The sequence below is a fragment of the Ovis canadensis genome, chromosome 3 (genome assembly GCF_042477335.2).
Source record: "Ovis canadensis isolate MfBH-ARS-UI-01 breed Bighorn chromosome 3, ARS-UI_OviCan_v2, whole genome shotgun sequence".
Classification (NCBI taxonomy): domain Eukaryota; kingdom Metazoa; phylum Chordata; class Mammalia; order Artiodactyla; family Bovidae; genus Ovis; species Ovis canadensis.
In genome coordinates, this window is record NC_091247.1 from 101,866,801 (window position 1) to 101,882,646 (window position 15,846).

The following is a 15,846-nucleotide window of genomic DNA, read 5'->3' on the forward strand; positions in this document are numbered from 1 at the left end:
AGGAGCCTGGTGGGCTATAGTCCATGGGATCGCTAAAGAGTCAGACACAACTGAGCGTGCACACACACCAGCTGCTCAGGGGGCATGTTGTAACCTTCCTGGGACAATAATGTTAAGAAACTGTTTACACATTGCACCAGTGAGAAATGAATAGAATCTGAATCACCTAGATGCGTATTTAAAATGAAGTCCCGCCCCAGTCCTGTCAGGGTCCTGGTTCTCAGCTGTCCGACCAGACTCCACCGTGAAGTCACCACCAGGTGCTGGCCAGAAGTGGTCCAGACACAGTGCGACAGTTCCTCAGGCACTCAGGACGTGAAGGCCAGGTTTCGCTGCACCTCTGGCTGCACCTCTGCTCTCTGGCCTTCATTCGCAGAGTTTTATTTTATCAACTGTTTTATCTCAGCATCCCTATTGTCATCAGACTGTGAGCTCTGCTAAGGGACTCTGTGTCATGTGACCGACCCCAGGCTCCAGGACACATCTCCTGTGCGCTCGGACTGATGGCTGTGCTTTTTGCCTTCTGTAGACATAAAGTCACATCAGATCCATCAACCATGGCAGCAATTATATCCTGAAATATGTTCCCCCTCCACAATCTCCAGAAAACGTCATTTTTTCTTCTCAGGATGGCCTGAAAATAGAGCAAATGGCTTACTTTTAAGGCATTATTACAGAAACATCTTCTGTCCCAAATTGTTGACACATGCAAGTTTCCTAAATGCTCCAAGGCTTTATCCTCAGAGGTAAAAGAGGAATATTCATGAAAAATGAACATGTGTTGACTGTTGGTTCTGGACCAGCTTCTGCACTAAGCACTTTCCAAGGATTCTGTAATGCTTTCTCAGGAAACCCACTGAGAAAGGACCTGCTGAATGCAAAGCCAGCATTCCTCCCAGGGTGGTCTGACTCCAGAGCCCATGGTCTGACCCCTGAGGACCGCTGCCCCGGCAGCATCCACCTCAAGGAGATGCTGTGGGACTGAATGAGCTCACGTCTAGAAAGTGCCCAGCAGGCCTGCCACCTTGGGAGCTGCTACTGTTGGACAGGGGCTGGGATACCTAGGAGGGCACTGCAGGGATGTATAGGGGAGGGGCCGAGGGACCTGGAAGGGGGGAGCCTGGTGGGGCCCAGCTGGAGGGGTTTAGAGATGCAGCCGTGCCCTGCAAGCCACAAGCCCTCCTCTTCCGCCCCAGTCACCGAGCTCAGTGCTTCAGAGTGTTGGAGTCGGCCTTCAACCCCTGCCCTGAGTCCTCACCAACACTTAGCCTGCATTTTCTTTCACTCTTGGTTTAAAGCTTTTGTTGTTATTTATTGTTGTTTAACTTACTTAAGCTCATCTATTGCCTTTAGAAAATAGATGAGAAATATGTTGTCAATGGGTGGGATTGTTCTGATGGTGTGTGTGGATGTGGGTGGAGGGTGGCCTCCAGCCACAGTCTGCACCCAGTGGGGACAGTTCTGAGGGTCTTAAGTGGTCCCAGCTTTTCTCTTTTCCTCTGTAACCTCAGATACTCTTCAGGTCCTCCTCGGGATCTCTAAGAAGCCACATTGATGTTCCCAGCATTGAAAGGGACATGCGCTGTGCTTTGGAAGTTGAGTCAGAGGGACTCTGCTGTGGCCAGAACAAAGCAGAAGGGCCGGGCGTGTTCTCAGGGGGCCTTGAGCCTGAGTCGCCTCCGCATGTGCCTGTTGGCATCTGAGCTCCGGGTGGTGGTGATTGTCTTCATAACTGCGGTCCTGGTGCTGCTGGCAGCCGGCATCCTGGGGTTCTGTGCAATGTGAATAAGCTGTTGAACTTGGTGTTCCCACCGCCAGTTCCTCCTATCTCAAGACATTCTGGACTTTAATTGGATCCTCAGAGGCAAACAGCCACATACTGTTTTCTCTGCACAGCTCCCAGGGACCAGCTCACAGAAGACTGGTGTGCAACCAAGCTAAAAACCCTGGCTCTGGGGCATGTCGGGGTGTCTTCCTCTGGTTGACAGTGGTCTTCAAATCTGTACACAGTGTTGTCCATACAGAGATGAACTCCTCAGTCACCCTTGACATAACTTCCATCTAACAAGGGCTTCTTAACCATGATGTTGTCCTTCCCTCCACCTTCCCACCCACACTTTGAACATCCAGTGCTTACAGAGCAGTCGAGATTAAACCAAATTTCAGTTGACACATGACCCCAAGACAGGCAGTAGGGGAACAGAAGCTGTCCTTTTCCTCAGAAAGAAATTATGCCTTTAGGTAGGAAAGTCATCTTGTGATAGGTGCCCAGGCAACCAATGGGTATTGCACTCTGTGCCACCACCCTGCTGGTCACTAGGGTCCCAGGACAAAGGACACACAGTGCCCTCCTAGGTTCTTTCCAAGCAATGCTCTAATAAATCCTAATGGTGTCTCTTCTCTGTGAAGCCCACGTATGAATTCATGAGGTTAGGGGAAATGAGTGATAAGCCACACGGATGTAAAGGCAGTTAAGTGCAACTGTGCAGTCTTTGCTGGCGCTTGGCTTGTTTGCTTCTGGCTTAAGTAATAAAGAAGGATACCACTTGCTACTGGTAGAATGGCCGCAGCTGCGGGGGGGATTTGGTGCCCTAATGCTTATAGCTTCAATGGTACAGGAAAATTGCTTGGAAATTTCACAGTCGTGCTCTTTAGAACAAATGCAAGAGTTTTTCTACTTTAGGAAATGAGGGGCAAATTTATTTTGTGGACTCAAAGACTCTAAAACAGGACTGGACCTTGCAGATGCCCAGCTTTATAACCCTTCACTTCACAAAGAGGGAAATGGGGCTGGTGAGGGGCTGTTTGGGGCAGAACTGAGCCCACACCCTGCCCTGGCAGACCTTTACCCCAAGCTTATCCCAAAAGTCACTGAAATTACTAAAACTGTTCAGAAGGGACTTCCATTTCTAGTGGTTAAGACTCTGCCTTCCAAGGCAAGAGGGTGGAGGTTCAATTCCTGGTTAGGGAGCTAAGCTCCCACATGCCTCTGGCCAAAAAAAAACAAAAAAAACACCAAAGCATAAAACAAAAGCAATATTATAACAAATTCAATAAAGACTTTTAAAATGGTTTCTATCAAAAAAGAAATCTTTAAATAATCGAGGAATTTATCAACAGTAGGCCTATAATTAACTTTTAAAGGAAACAACACATTTTAGGGGTCAGGCTTTGGACTTTTAATAAGGTATTTATTTGGCTGCACTGGATTTTAGCTGCAGCGTCTGAACCCTTAGTTGTGTCTCGTGGATCCAGTTCCCCTCCGTATCGGGGGCACAGAGCCTTAGCCCCTGGACCACCAGGGGAGTCCCAGGCTTTGGACTATGAAGATAACTTCAGAGAGGACAATGAGGCCTTTCCAGCACAGGGCCTCAGTGCCTCCAGACTCATCCCTGGAGCCCCAGTGTCCATCCCCAAATGGACTCTTCCCCTTGCTTCAGGCAGAGCGGTTTTGCACTCATCTGTGTTTAGATGTTCGTCTTAGTGAGATTTCTTTTGAATGGCGTCCTGTGAAAATAATTATTCTATAAAGAAATAAATCAGCAGTGCTGAGAAGAATACAGTTTCGTCATCACCAGAAATAATAACATTTGAATTTTGTTTCTTTTTAAAATTTAATTTTTTATATATCTATCATTGTCCTATATTTTTAGTTTATATTTGAGTATAGTTGATTTACAATATTGTGTTAGTTTCAGGTGGACAGCAAAGTGATTCAATTATACATATACATGTATCTATTCTTTTTCAGATTTTTTTTTTAATTTTTGACTTTTAAGTTTTTGTTGTTCAGTCACTAAGATGTGTCCAACTCTTTGTGACTGTGTGGACTGCAGTGCACCAGGCTTTCCTGTCCTTCACTGTCTCCCAGAGTTTGCTCAAACTCATGTCCATTGAGTCAATGATGCCATCCAACCGTCTCATCCTCTGTCATCCCCTTCTCCTCCTGCTCTCAATCTTTCCCAGCATCAAGGTCTTTTCCAATGAGTCGGCTCTTCACATCAGGTGGCCAAATTATTGGAGCTTCAGCTTCAGCATCAGTCCTTCCAATGAATATCCAGGGTTGATTTCCTTTAGAGTTGACTAGTTTGATCTTCCTGCAATCCGAGGCACTCTCAAGAGTCTTCTCCAGCACCACAGTTTGAAAGCATGGATTTAACCTTCATGGACCCAAAAATATGCTTTCCCACTGGATCTGTCATGACGCACCTGAGGGACAAGATATTTCAGAAAGTTTCCTGCTACTTGATTTTTTCCCCATCCAGGAGGATGGTCAGACAGTGAATTTTCTCCAGATCTTTGATGGGGAACACCAAACAGCTGCACCGAGAACTCAAGTTTACTATTTTCTAGCCCTTGGCAAAGTTCTGCCCATTCTCCTCCTCTGTTTCCTGCCAACAATAATAGAGATATGGTCAAGCCCCTGCCACGTGGGAAACAATGAGCAAAAAATTATGGAATTAAAATTTTGCAAGGAGCACCCGTTTGATTCTGTTTATTTAAAATTTCATTTTCTTGAAGCATACTGTCATGTCTATGGCTGTCCTGAGGGTTCATTTTCATAATGTGGCATAGGAGGAAAAGGGCTCGAAAGGAAACATTTTTTCAATAAGGAAATCTAATACACTCATTCCCTGTCCTTCACTATCTCCTAGAGTTTGCTCAAGCTCATGTCCATCGAGTTGATGATGATACCCAACCATCTCATCCTTTATCGCCCCCTTCTCCTCTCAATCTTTCCTAGCAACAGGGTCTTTTCCAATGAGTCAGCTCTTCACATCAGGTGGCCAAAGTATTGGAGTTTCAACGTTAGCATCAGTCCTTCCGATGAATATTCAGGGTTGATTTCCTTTCGCATTGACTGGTTTGATCTCCAGCCCATAGAGTTGCAAAGAGTCAGAGCCAACTCAGCGACTGAACAACAAAAACTGCATTCCTTACTGAAGCGTTGCTCTAACACACGTATTTTGGTGCTGAAGTCTCTTGAATTTGCTAAGTATCTGTACCTTTGTGTTCCCTCTTTCAGAATGCTAGAAGATGACCTTAAGCTAAGCAGCGATGAAGAGGAGAATGAACAGGTAAGATTTTCTTTCATGTTGCAGTTCTTTGAATGTGACATGGTAGTGCTGACCCAGTAGACGGTCCTGGGTGTTGAGCCTTATGGATGTTAGATTGCAATACCCTTGGCTGCTGGGTGTTCTCAGCTGATGACAGGATTCTGTGCCGTTCAGCCAGCCTGTTCAAATATAAATATCTTGGCCTTTAATTTCGCTTAAAGCTGTAATTCTGTATCTTCATGGCATTGAAGCCAACAGCAGCTATTTACATGGAAGCCGCCTGGGATCAGGCTTCAGTGTGAGATAGAAACTTTTTTTGGAAAGGTTACTGGCTTTCTGGAGATCAAACGTGTGAGTTTCACCTCATCAGCATGCAGTAAGCATGCTATAGCATTAAATATTGAGAAGTCTTCCACAGATACTATTAACACTGAGCAGGAGCAAATGCAGAGGTAAGCTAAAGTGATGAATAAAAAATAATCACACTCAGAATAGCCTGTTTGTCTTAAGTGATAAATGTGCTTGAAACCTTCTCCTCTGGTGTTGATTTATCAGCTCCAGACATCAGTCAGGGGTTTATAAATACTCTTCTGATCAGTCAGTTAAGGTGAAAAAATACCCACTTAACATTCATCACTTTCACTTCTGCATTTCAGGAAATGTTTGTATTTTAAAGCAAGTTTGAAAACTTGAAAGGCAGATTTTCCTCCGCTTCTGTTTCCTTTTCCTCATCACCTATTTTGTATTGTGTCAAGTTGGGATAAATGTGATCGGTATAAAGACAATTCAGAGAGGTTTTCTGTGTCATTTTTACATGTGATACGAGACACGTGCACTCTTCAGTGAATCTTGGAATAGTGGATTTTATGCAGCGGTATCAGGGAATGCCACTCACATCACGCAACCGTCTAGACATCCAAACGCAAATAAGGTACCGAGAGAGTGTACCAAGGGGAGATCAAAGTCAAAGGAAATATCCAGGAAGAGTACCTGAGCTGTGGGGTCACAGAAGAGCCTCCCACCCCATAAGAGAAGGTGAGGCATCGAAGAACGGACTGAGTACAGGACAGAGCTCAGTGCCATTTGAAACTAGATGGGCCAGCAAAGAAAGGCCCGAGGGAAGGAGTTTTGAGCAAGGAGGACCACTCAGGCTTTTGGTTGTTTAGAGGTGGACCCAACTGTTTCTGGGTGCACCCAGCAGGCCAGATGATCTTGGCAGAACTAGGGAATGAGTCGATCATGTTGGTCATCATCTTTGTATCTATAAGCAAAGGATCTCATCTCTGCGTCTCTTTCCCCAGTGGACGTTCAGATTAAGTACATTCCGCCGTGTACTTAGTGTGGAATGTACTGCAAACGTGTAGATTGTGTGCCCTTCATATTGGAAAAGTGGTTTACAGACTGTTTCATTCAGCAAGTGTTAATTTGGAAAGAATTTCCTGGACTATTACCAGAAAATATTTCTACTGAAAACACAGTTTAAAAATTCAAGGATGGACCAGACAAATAGTCTAAGGCAGTGGAAACTTTCAGTTTACCCATTTTGCTGCATTAGCTACTCCTTCCCACTCTGTAGCCATGGGAAATACTGTTCTGTGAATATGCTGGTCAGGTCTTTCTTCTTGATTTTGGTCCCTCCATTTATACGTCTTCCTGTCATTTGCAATGAAAGAATGAACGGTTTTCATACCCTAATCCTCCCTTGTAATTAAGACTCCAGACAGTGGTTTTGTATATGGCAGTTTAATGATTGTCCTAACACTGAATATGTGTTATCCTTTATGTGTGTGTTTGGGTGTGTAGCTTGGCCTTTATATAATCACAGAATTACAATTCTCATGCTTTTAAAAAAAAGACTAATGGGACTTTACTGGTGGTTCAGTGGCTAAGACTCCACACTTCCAATCAGGGGACCCAAATCTGATCCCGCAGGCAGCAACTAAAGATCCTAAACCAGCAGCTAAAACCTGGCACAGCCAAATAAATAAATAACAAAGTTTTTCAAAAGAAAAAAAGGGAATTAGATAAATAAAGACTGATGATACAGAATTTTGTTTTCTCTTCAAGACCAAGATATGGTTGTACCCCCAAAAGAGTGGAGTCTCTGTACACGCACAGCACATATACACAATTGCCTTTCTCTGGTATGGAGAGATAATTAAGCATCTTACATAAATGAGTTTTTCAGATATGATCAGAGTCTGTCTCTTAGCCCCAAATATTTCAAGAACTTTTCCCTGCCTTGGTAAATGCAGTGCACTGAAATCCTTGGCCTTTTCTTACATGACACCAGGTCGTCCTTATGACGGTTGGTCACCAGCCTGTGTAGCTGCTGTGATCAAGGGACTTCCGCAGGAGCATAGAGTTGCTCCGCCTGTGTGTTTTTCAGAAAGTAGCCTCAGACTCAGATGTATTTGCGTATTCCTGTCTAATGTTCCTTTACCCTCACAGCCTCAAAATCAGAGACAGGCCAGTTTACTGAGTGAGCATGGGCTCAGCAGCCCTGGCTTCAACTCCCTGCTCTGCTTCCCAGTAGCTCTGCAGCCTTGCCCCAGTCCCTGAACTGCTCTGTGCTCCAGAGCTGCTCATGTAGAACTGGAATTAACATGAGATCCCTGCAGCCCGCCACCTCCTCACGACTGGTGCTCACCTGTAATCTTCATATCACCAGATCCAACAGGCTTTTTCCTTCTTTTTACCTCAACTGCCTGGAGAATCCCATGGACAGAGGAGCCCAGCAGGCTACAGTCCATAGGGTTGCAAGAGTTGGACACAACTTAGCAACTAAACCACCACAGCTGAATAGACCAGATGAAAAGTTGGACTTCCCAGGTGGCCCTAGTGGTAAAGAACCTGCCTGCCAGTCCATGAGACTTAAGAGATGTGGGTTTGATCTCTGAGTCAGAAAGATCCCCTGGAGGGCATGGCAACCCACTCTAGTATTCTTGCCTGGAGAATTCCATGGACAGAGGAGCCTGGCGGGCAAAGGTCCATGGAGTCACAAAGAGCCGGCCACAAGTGAAGTGACTTAGCACTCACGCACAATAAAAGTTACACGTAACCTCAGAGTGTGCCTCGATGAGTATCTGTAAAGCACACCCATGTAACCAGCACCCAAATCAAGATCGGGTCTCCCCATCTCTTTCCAGGGTAACCACTCCTGCTTCCTAACACCATATCATAACTGTCTTTGTCTTTCGCGTTGACGTCAGTAGGAGTCTGACTGCGTGCTGTTGTGTCTGGCTTCTGTCACTCGGCATTTTGTTTGTAAGACTCACGCATGATATTGCATGTAAGTGAAGTTCCCTCATTTCCATTGCTGGATCCTAATCCATCATGTGCATATGCTATCATTTGCTTACCCAACCTACTACCAACAGGCACAAGGGCATTTAGGGCTATTGGGATAGTGTTGTTACTAGCATTCTTGTACAAGACTTTGGGGAGCATGTGGGAACATTCTTGTGGGTCTGTCCCCAAGAGTAAAAATGCTGTAGGATGTTCAGTTTGAGTAGATTTTCCCAAAATGGTTGTACCTTCTGACTCTGTCCCCAGCAATGTTAGAGAATTCCTTTTGCTCTACATTTCCCCACGTGCTTGTCTTTTTATATTCATGAGAAATACTGGTCCAAAGGTTTCTTTTTCTGTATTGTCTGTGTCTGGTTTTGACATAAGGGTAATGCTGGCTTATAACATGAATTGCTAAGTGTTTTCTGCTCTTCTTTTGCTTGAAGCGATTGTATAAGATTAATGTTAATTCTTCTTTAAATGTTTGTCAGAATTCTCCAGGGAAACCATGTGGGCTTGGAGAGTTTTAGAAACTTTTAGAAACTATTTTCTTGATAGTTAAAGGGCTTCTCAGATCATTTCACATTGGGTAGGTTATGGTGGTATGTGCTTTTCAAGTAATTAATCCATTGTGTCATTTTTTTTTTAAAGATTTTTTGACGTGGACCATTTTTTAAAAATTAATGTATTTATTTTAATTGGAGGATAATTACTTTACAATACTGTGGTGGTTTTTGCCATACAGCAACATGAATCGGGGAGCCTGTGTATACATGTGTCCCCCGCCTCTGCCTCCCTCCCCCCTATCCCTCTGGGTTGTCTCAGAGCACTCTGGGTTTGGGTGCCCTTCTTCACGCATCAAACCCGCCCTGGTCATCTATTTTACACAGTGTTTCTGTTTTATGTTTTGGATTTTGACCCCAAGTTATGTGGGATCTTAGTTCCCCAACTAGGGGTTGAACCTACATCCCTTGGGTTGGAAGGTGAAGTCTTAACCACTGGACTGCTAGGGAAGTAGTGTCCACGATGTCATTTAAATTGTCATGTTTATGTGTGTAGAGTTGTATTCGGAGAAGGCAATGGCACCCCACTCCAGTACTCTTGCCTGGAGGGTCCCATGGATGGAGGAGCCTGGTGGGCTGCAGTCCATGGAGTCGCTAAGAGTCAGACACGACTGAGCGACTTCACTTTCGCTTTTCACTTTCATGCATTGGAGAAGGAAATGGCAACCCACTCCAGTGTTCTTGCCTGGAGAGTCCCAGGGATGGGGGAGCCTGGTGGGCTGCTGTCTCTGGGGTCCACAGAGTCGGACACGACTGAAGCGGCTTAGCAGCAGCAGCAGAGTTGTATTACTTCATTGTCCATTTGAAGTCTGAATCTATAGTGACAGCCCCTGCTTCATTCTTTTTTTAAAAGCCTTTTAAAAAATTTTAATTTGTTTATTTTTAATTGGAGAATAACTGCTTTACAATATTGCATTAGTCTCTGTCATGTATGAATAAGTCATAGGCATACGTGTGTCCGCCCCCCTTGACCTCACTGTCACCTCCCACCCCATCCCACCCCTCTGGGTTGTCACAGAGCACCTGATTTGAGCTTCTTGCACCATTCAGCACATTCCTACTGGCCATGTATTTTACATATGGTCGTGTATGTGTTTCCGCGCTGCTCTCTCGATTCATCCCACCCTTTCTTTCCTCCACCGTGTCCACAAGTTTGTTTTCTGTATCTGCGTCTCCTTTGCTGTCCTGCAAATAGGTTCATCAGTACCGTCTTTCTAGATTCCGTGAAAGTGAAAGTCACTCAGTTGTGTCCGTCCGACTCTTTGCGACCCCATGGACTGTCCATGCAATTCTCTAGGCCAGAATACTGGAGTGGGTAGCCTTTCCCTTCTCCAGGGGATCTTCCCAACCCAGGGATCAAACCCAGGTCTCCTGCATTGCTGGTGGATTCTTTACCATCTGAGCCACAAGGGAAGCCCAAGAATACTGGAGAGGGTAGCCTATGCCTTCTCCAGAGGATCTTCCTGACCCAGGGATTGAACCGGGGCCTCCTGCATTGCAGGTGGATTCTTTACTAACTGAGCTCTCAGGGAGGCCCCTACAAATGTATGAGCATACAATATTTGTTTTTCTTTTTCTGACTTACTTCACTCTGTATAGCAGGCTCTAGGTTCATCCACCTCATTAGGACTGACTCGAATGTGTTCTTTTTATGGCTGAGTAATATTCCTTTGTATACATGTACCACAACTTCTTTATCCGTGCCCCTGTTTCATTCTTAACACTGATCTTAATTTTTTTCTTTGTCAGTCTTACTAGAGCTTTATCAATTTCATTGTTCTTCCCAAAGAACTAGCTTTTTGTTTCACTGATATTCTCTGTCAGTTTTTTTGCTTTCAATTTCGTTGATTTCTTGCCTTTATGATTTCCCTCTTTGCACTTGCTTTGGATTATTTTGCTCTTCTTTTTCTACTTTCTTGAGGGAGGCTAGATTATTGATTTGCGATTGTCCTGTTTTAAGAATAATCGTTCAGTGCTATGCATCTCACTCTCAGCAGTGCTGTAGCTACATCTCATAAATTTCTCTATGTTTGTACTTTCACTGTGATTGAGTTCAGAGAGACATCCTCTTTGATGCTTTTAGAAGTGTGTTGTTTTATTTCCAAGTGTTTGGAGATTTCCTCTGATCTTCCTTGTATTGATTTCTAGTCTGGTTCTGTTGTGGTCTAAGAATACATCCTGTATGATTTCAGTTTTTATAAGTATATTGAGTACTTTTTATGACCCAAGATATGGTCTACATTGGTATATGTTTTATGGGCACTTGAAAGAATGTATATTCTGCTGATGTTGGGTGGAGTGTTCCATAAATGTCAGTTAGAACCTGTTGGTTGATGTCGTCCTTGCGTTATTCTATATCCTTACTGACTTTCTGTCTAGTTGCTCCATCAGTTGTTGGGAGAGGAGTGCTGAAGCCTCCAACTGCAACTGTGGTTTTGTCTATTTCTCCTTTCTATTCCATCAGTGTTTTCGCTTCACGTGTTTTACTGCTGTTATTCTGTGCACACATTTGGGATTGCTACGTCTTCTTGGTGGATTGGCCTTTTATCATTATGTATGTGCCACTCTGGGCTTCCCAGGTGGCACTAGTGGTAAAGAACCTGCCTGCCAATGCAGGAGACATAAGAGACCTAGGTTCCATCCCTGGGTCAGGAGGATCCCCTGGAGGAGGGCATGGCAACCCACTCTAGTATTCTTACCTGAAGAATCCCAAGGACAGAGGAGCCTGGCAGGCTACAGCCAGAGGGTTGCAAAGAGCTGGACACAACTAATTTGGCACACATCTTCCACTCTGCTGCTGCTGTTGCTGCTGCTGCTAAGTCGCTTCAGTCGTGTCCAGCTCTGTGAGACCCCATAGACGGCAGCCCACCAGGCTCGCCCATCCCTGGGATTCTCCAGGCAAGAACACTGGAGTGGGTTGCCATTTCCTTCTCCAATGCATGAAAGTAAAAGTGAAGTTGCTCAGTCGTGTCCGACTCTTCGCGACCCCATGAGCTGTAGCCCACCAGGCTCTTCTGTCCATGGGATTTTCCAGGCAAGAGTGCTGGAGTGGGGTGCCATTGCCTTCTCTGGTGTTCCACTCTAGCTCTCCTAACTTTCTTTGTACTGATGTCTACTTTACTTGATGTCAGTGTGGTAGCTGTTGGTTTCTTTTAATCGATGTTTGCATGATATAACTTTCCCATTCTTTTACTTACAACCTACCTATATTGTTATATTTGAAATTAGTTTCTTACAGACAACATATGGTTGTCTATCTTTTATCCTCTTTGCAATTTCTGTCTTTTAATTAAATGTATTTGGACCATTTACATTTAATGTAATTATTGGTTGAAAATTAAGGTAGCTTATCAATATAAATTAATGTAACATAATGTTACATTAATGATAATTAATTATGTTAGGACTTAATCTATCATTTTATTTTTTGTCTTCTGTCTGTTCTCTTTATTTTTTCATTTTTCTGTTTTCTTTTTCCTGAATTCCTATAGGTTCCTTGAACAATTTATAGAATTCCATTTCTGTTTATGTATAGTAGTTTTGAGTGTGCCTCTTTATATAGCTTTTTTAGTGCCTGTTCTAGGAATTATATTATATACACATAACAGTTCACTGGTGATGGGATTTTTAAGTTTTCTCCCTTAGGATCCTGTAATCACCTCCATCACAGAACTGATAATATGAGATTTAGTTATCCACCTTCCTGACTTCTTGAGTGAATGACCTGAATCTTATTCTGTGCCTCATTCACCTTTACTTCCCTGCTGCATACCATGCTGACTGGCATCTAGCAAAAGCGTCATCTTCCTGTAACCAGATGGACACAACTACCTTTTCCTTCACTTATCTTCTCCCTTCTCCCTATCACAGGAGGACACTGTCTTCCTCTTCTCAAGAGTTTCCTCTCAGTTACTTGGGGACTCACTCCTTGAACTCTTTTCTGCCCCTCCTCTCTACCAGAACTACTCACTGGGTCACAGTGTCTGCAGTGGGTCTGCAGAGCCACGTGGGCTGGGCTCTTTTCAGGCGTTTTCCTTCTGAAGTCTCTTTTCAGAAGACTTACAGCATTGAAAGCTGTTGCTTATCCCACTTTTCTGGAGGTTTCGAGCGTCAGATGCTCCTTGTTCCTTGCCTGTCCTCTTCTCAGACTCCTTTGCTGACTGCTCCTCCTCCAGCCAGACTTGCATGTTGGAGTCTTTCATCATTTACTCCTGATTTATCTTCCCCACTTCCTCTGTCTGTCTCTCTCTCTCAGGGTGATCTCATCAATTCCCACAACCTTCAGTTTTTATATGCTCACAATTTCTAAAGTTATATCCTCAGCTCAGAGCTCTCTTCTGAACCACAGGCCTGCTTGATTTTTCCACTTGGATGTCTCACAGGCATTTCAGATCCAGTTTGTGCTAAACTGGAGTTCTGGTTTTTGCCACCCCTCTCCCTACCCACACACAAATATGTTCCCCTTGTGATTGTTTCCATTTCTAACCTAGAACTGCCAGACACCCAGTTGTTCAAGTCTGGAAACATCGGACTCATCCTTGACGACGCCCCCGTTCCGCACTCCAATGTTAGTTTTATCTCCAAGTCCTATAAATTCACAGCTGTTGGTCCATCCATATCACCTCTTTCCATCCTGGCTGGTCTAAACCAGTTCAGTAAGAACCAGAATATCTCTCTTCTTACCCCTCTATAATACACAGGGATCTTTTTAAAAAGATCAAGTCAGATCATCAACATCAGATCAAGTCATTCCTAAATTTAAAATCTTAAATGGGCTCCCATTCCACTTGGGGTACAATCCAAAGCCCAAAGGGTGGCTGACCGCACCCTCCACAGGCTGGCTTCACTCAGGGCTTCCGCTTCACTTCACATTGAGATGGGTCATGGTATTTCCACTCCATGGGCCTTATTTCAGCTCCTCCAGGAAGCTGAGCTCAGGTGGCTTAGGGTCTCCATAGGCCTCCCCTCCCTCATTTTTTGCCCTGCTAATACCTACTCATCTTGAAGGTGCAGCATAAATTCCACTTCACCAGGGAGCCTTCAGTAATCTAACTTGGGCCCCTTGTTGGTCCTTGTCATGATAACCTAACGTTTCTTCTTATGTCTTATCATAGTTTTAGTTATGCATTATATTTATTTTTTTTAAATATCTCTGCCAACCAGATTGGAAGTTTCCTGAGGGGAAGGGACTGTATTTGGCACAGCAGAGGTGCTGTGTACTTGCTGAACGGATATGTGAATGATGCATAATGTGAAGTTGAATCAAGAGTACTTCCTGCTGTCTATTGTTCAGTATCAAAGATGACTTTCAGTCTATTTCTTTTATTAAACACTGCGATTTTTCAAATTAGTCTTAAAAGAAGATCAAAAGTGTTGACAAAGAAGACAGAAAATACAGACCCAAGGTCAAAAATTGTAGATGAATACAAAATTCACCTACCTATTTAGGAGAAAAACATTTCTCCAGTCTCTGTTAGAAATGTCAACAACTGCTTTATGCTCAGTTGTGTCCAACTCCTTGTGGCCCCATGGACAGTAGTCTGCTGAGCTCCTCTGTCCATGGAATTCTCCAGGCAAGAATACTGGGGTGGGTTGTCATGCCTTTCTCCAGGGGATCTTCCCAACCCAAGGATCGAACCCAGGTCTCCTGCCCTGGGGGCAGATGCTTTACTGTCTGAGCCACCTGGGAAGCCTGCAGCTTCATGCCAGGGCATACTGAGGTTATTACTTTCCAGAAATCTCCAAAACCAAGAGAATGGATTTCTTCACAGCCTCCCCTTTCACACATGGTAGAATTCTGACTGTAATCTCTAGAACTGGAATTGTGACCAGGTTTGATGAATTTGGAGGGTTAAGGAAAATGGATGTTCGGTCTAATGTGTATTCTTATAATTTTCATACCTTTGGCTAGAAATATGACGGATGATTTGAGAGTCAGAGTTCTTGTTTGGGTAAATTAAACAAGGACACAAAATATGTGTGGCACCTCCTTGCCTGTGACCCTTGGTTTTAACATTTCTGGACACCAGTATTTCTTTGGAAGAAAGTGATGGAGTTACAAGATTTAAGACAAAGTGCTTCCTGAAAGTACTAAAGGAATTTTTTGGTGGATCCAAAAGGGAGAGATGAATTATATTGCATATCTTCCCATTCAGTGAAAAAATGAGTTCTGGGACTTCGCTGGAAACCCAGTGATTAAAACTCCATGCTTCCACTTCAGGGGGCACGGGTTCAATCCCTGGTTGGGGAACTAAGATCTGGCATGCCACTCACTGAAGCCAAAAATAAAATAAAAGTAAATAAATAAAAGGCAAGTTTAAGAAATGAGTTCTGCCTGTCAAGTGAGGAGGGCAAACTTGGGTGGTTGGACACAGCAAGTACATAGTTGAAATTATTTTAGCTAAGGTGTAAGGACAAGGCCACATGATTACAACATTCAACAAGGAGCAGCTGAGATGGTGTCAACTGCAGACAGCGTTTCAGAGACGACAAATACATTAACTCAGGGAAGTAAGGCGCAGGGATCCAAATTGAATGGCTGTGTGTGTGCCTGCAGCTTCCAGTAATTACATTATCCACACATATTAGGCAGTCTTTTCATTTTAATTACATAACTGCATTTTTCTCTTTAAATGAGCATGGTTTATCCACTTAAACTGACAGTTTTAATTTTACAGGCAGTGATCATGGGATATAATCTGCAGAGGGAAATTTTCCTACTGGCGTCATTTGCTTCTCACAATGAAGAAAAGTTACCTTTTAATCCCCAATCAATATTTGGAGAGCACACAATTAATTTAATAGATGTCCACATAGTTAACATAAATCTGCAAGTTAAAGAGCCAGTTCTTTGCTTCTTCTTAATGCATAGAGTGCTAATAATCGCTCTCAAAAAGAATCTAGTTGTCTGAGAAAAATGCTAAAGCTTCGCTCATCAA

The 15,846-nt window shown here is 43.8% G+C and overlaps 1 protein-coding gene across 4 annotated transcripts in view; it reads left to right on the plus strand.

Annotated features, from left to right (window-relative positions):
- The window catches only part of AFF3 (ALF transcription elongation factor 3), a 624,339-nt gene that overhangs the window by 488,120 nt on the left and 120,373 nt on the right, over nt 1–15,846 (plus strand). For all 4 annotated transcript variants that reach the window (XM_069583830.1, XM_069583832.1, XM_069583831.1 and 1 more), the window contains exon 10: nt 5,027–5,078. In XM_069583830.1, the coding sequence (XP_069439931.1) occupies nt 5,027–5,078 (52 nt within the window). The remainder of the gene's footprint in view (nt 1–5,026; nt 5,079–15,846) is intronic.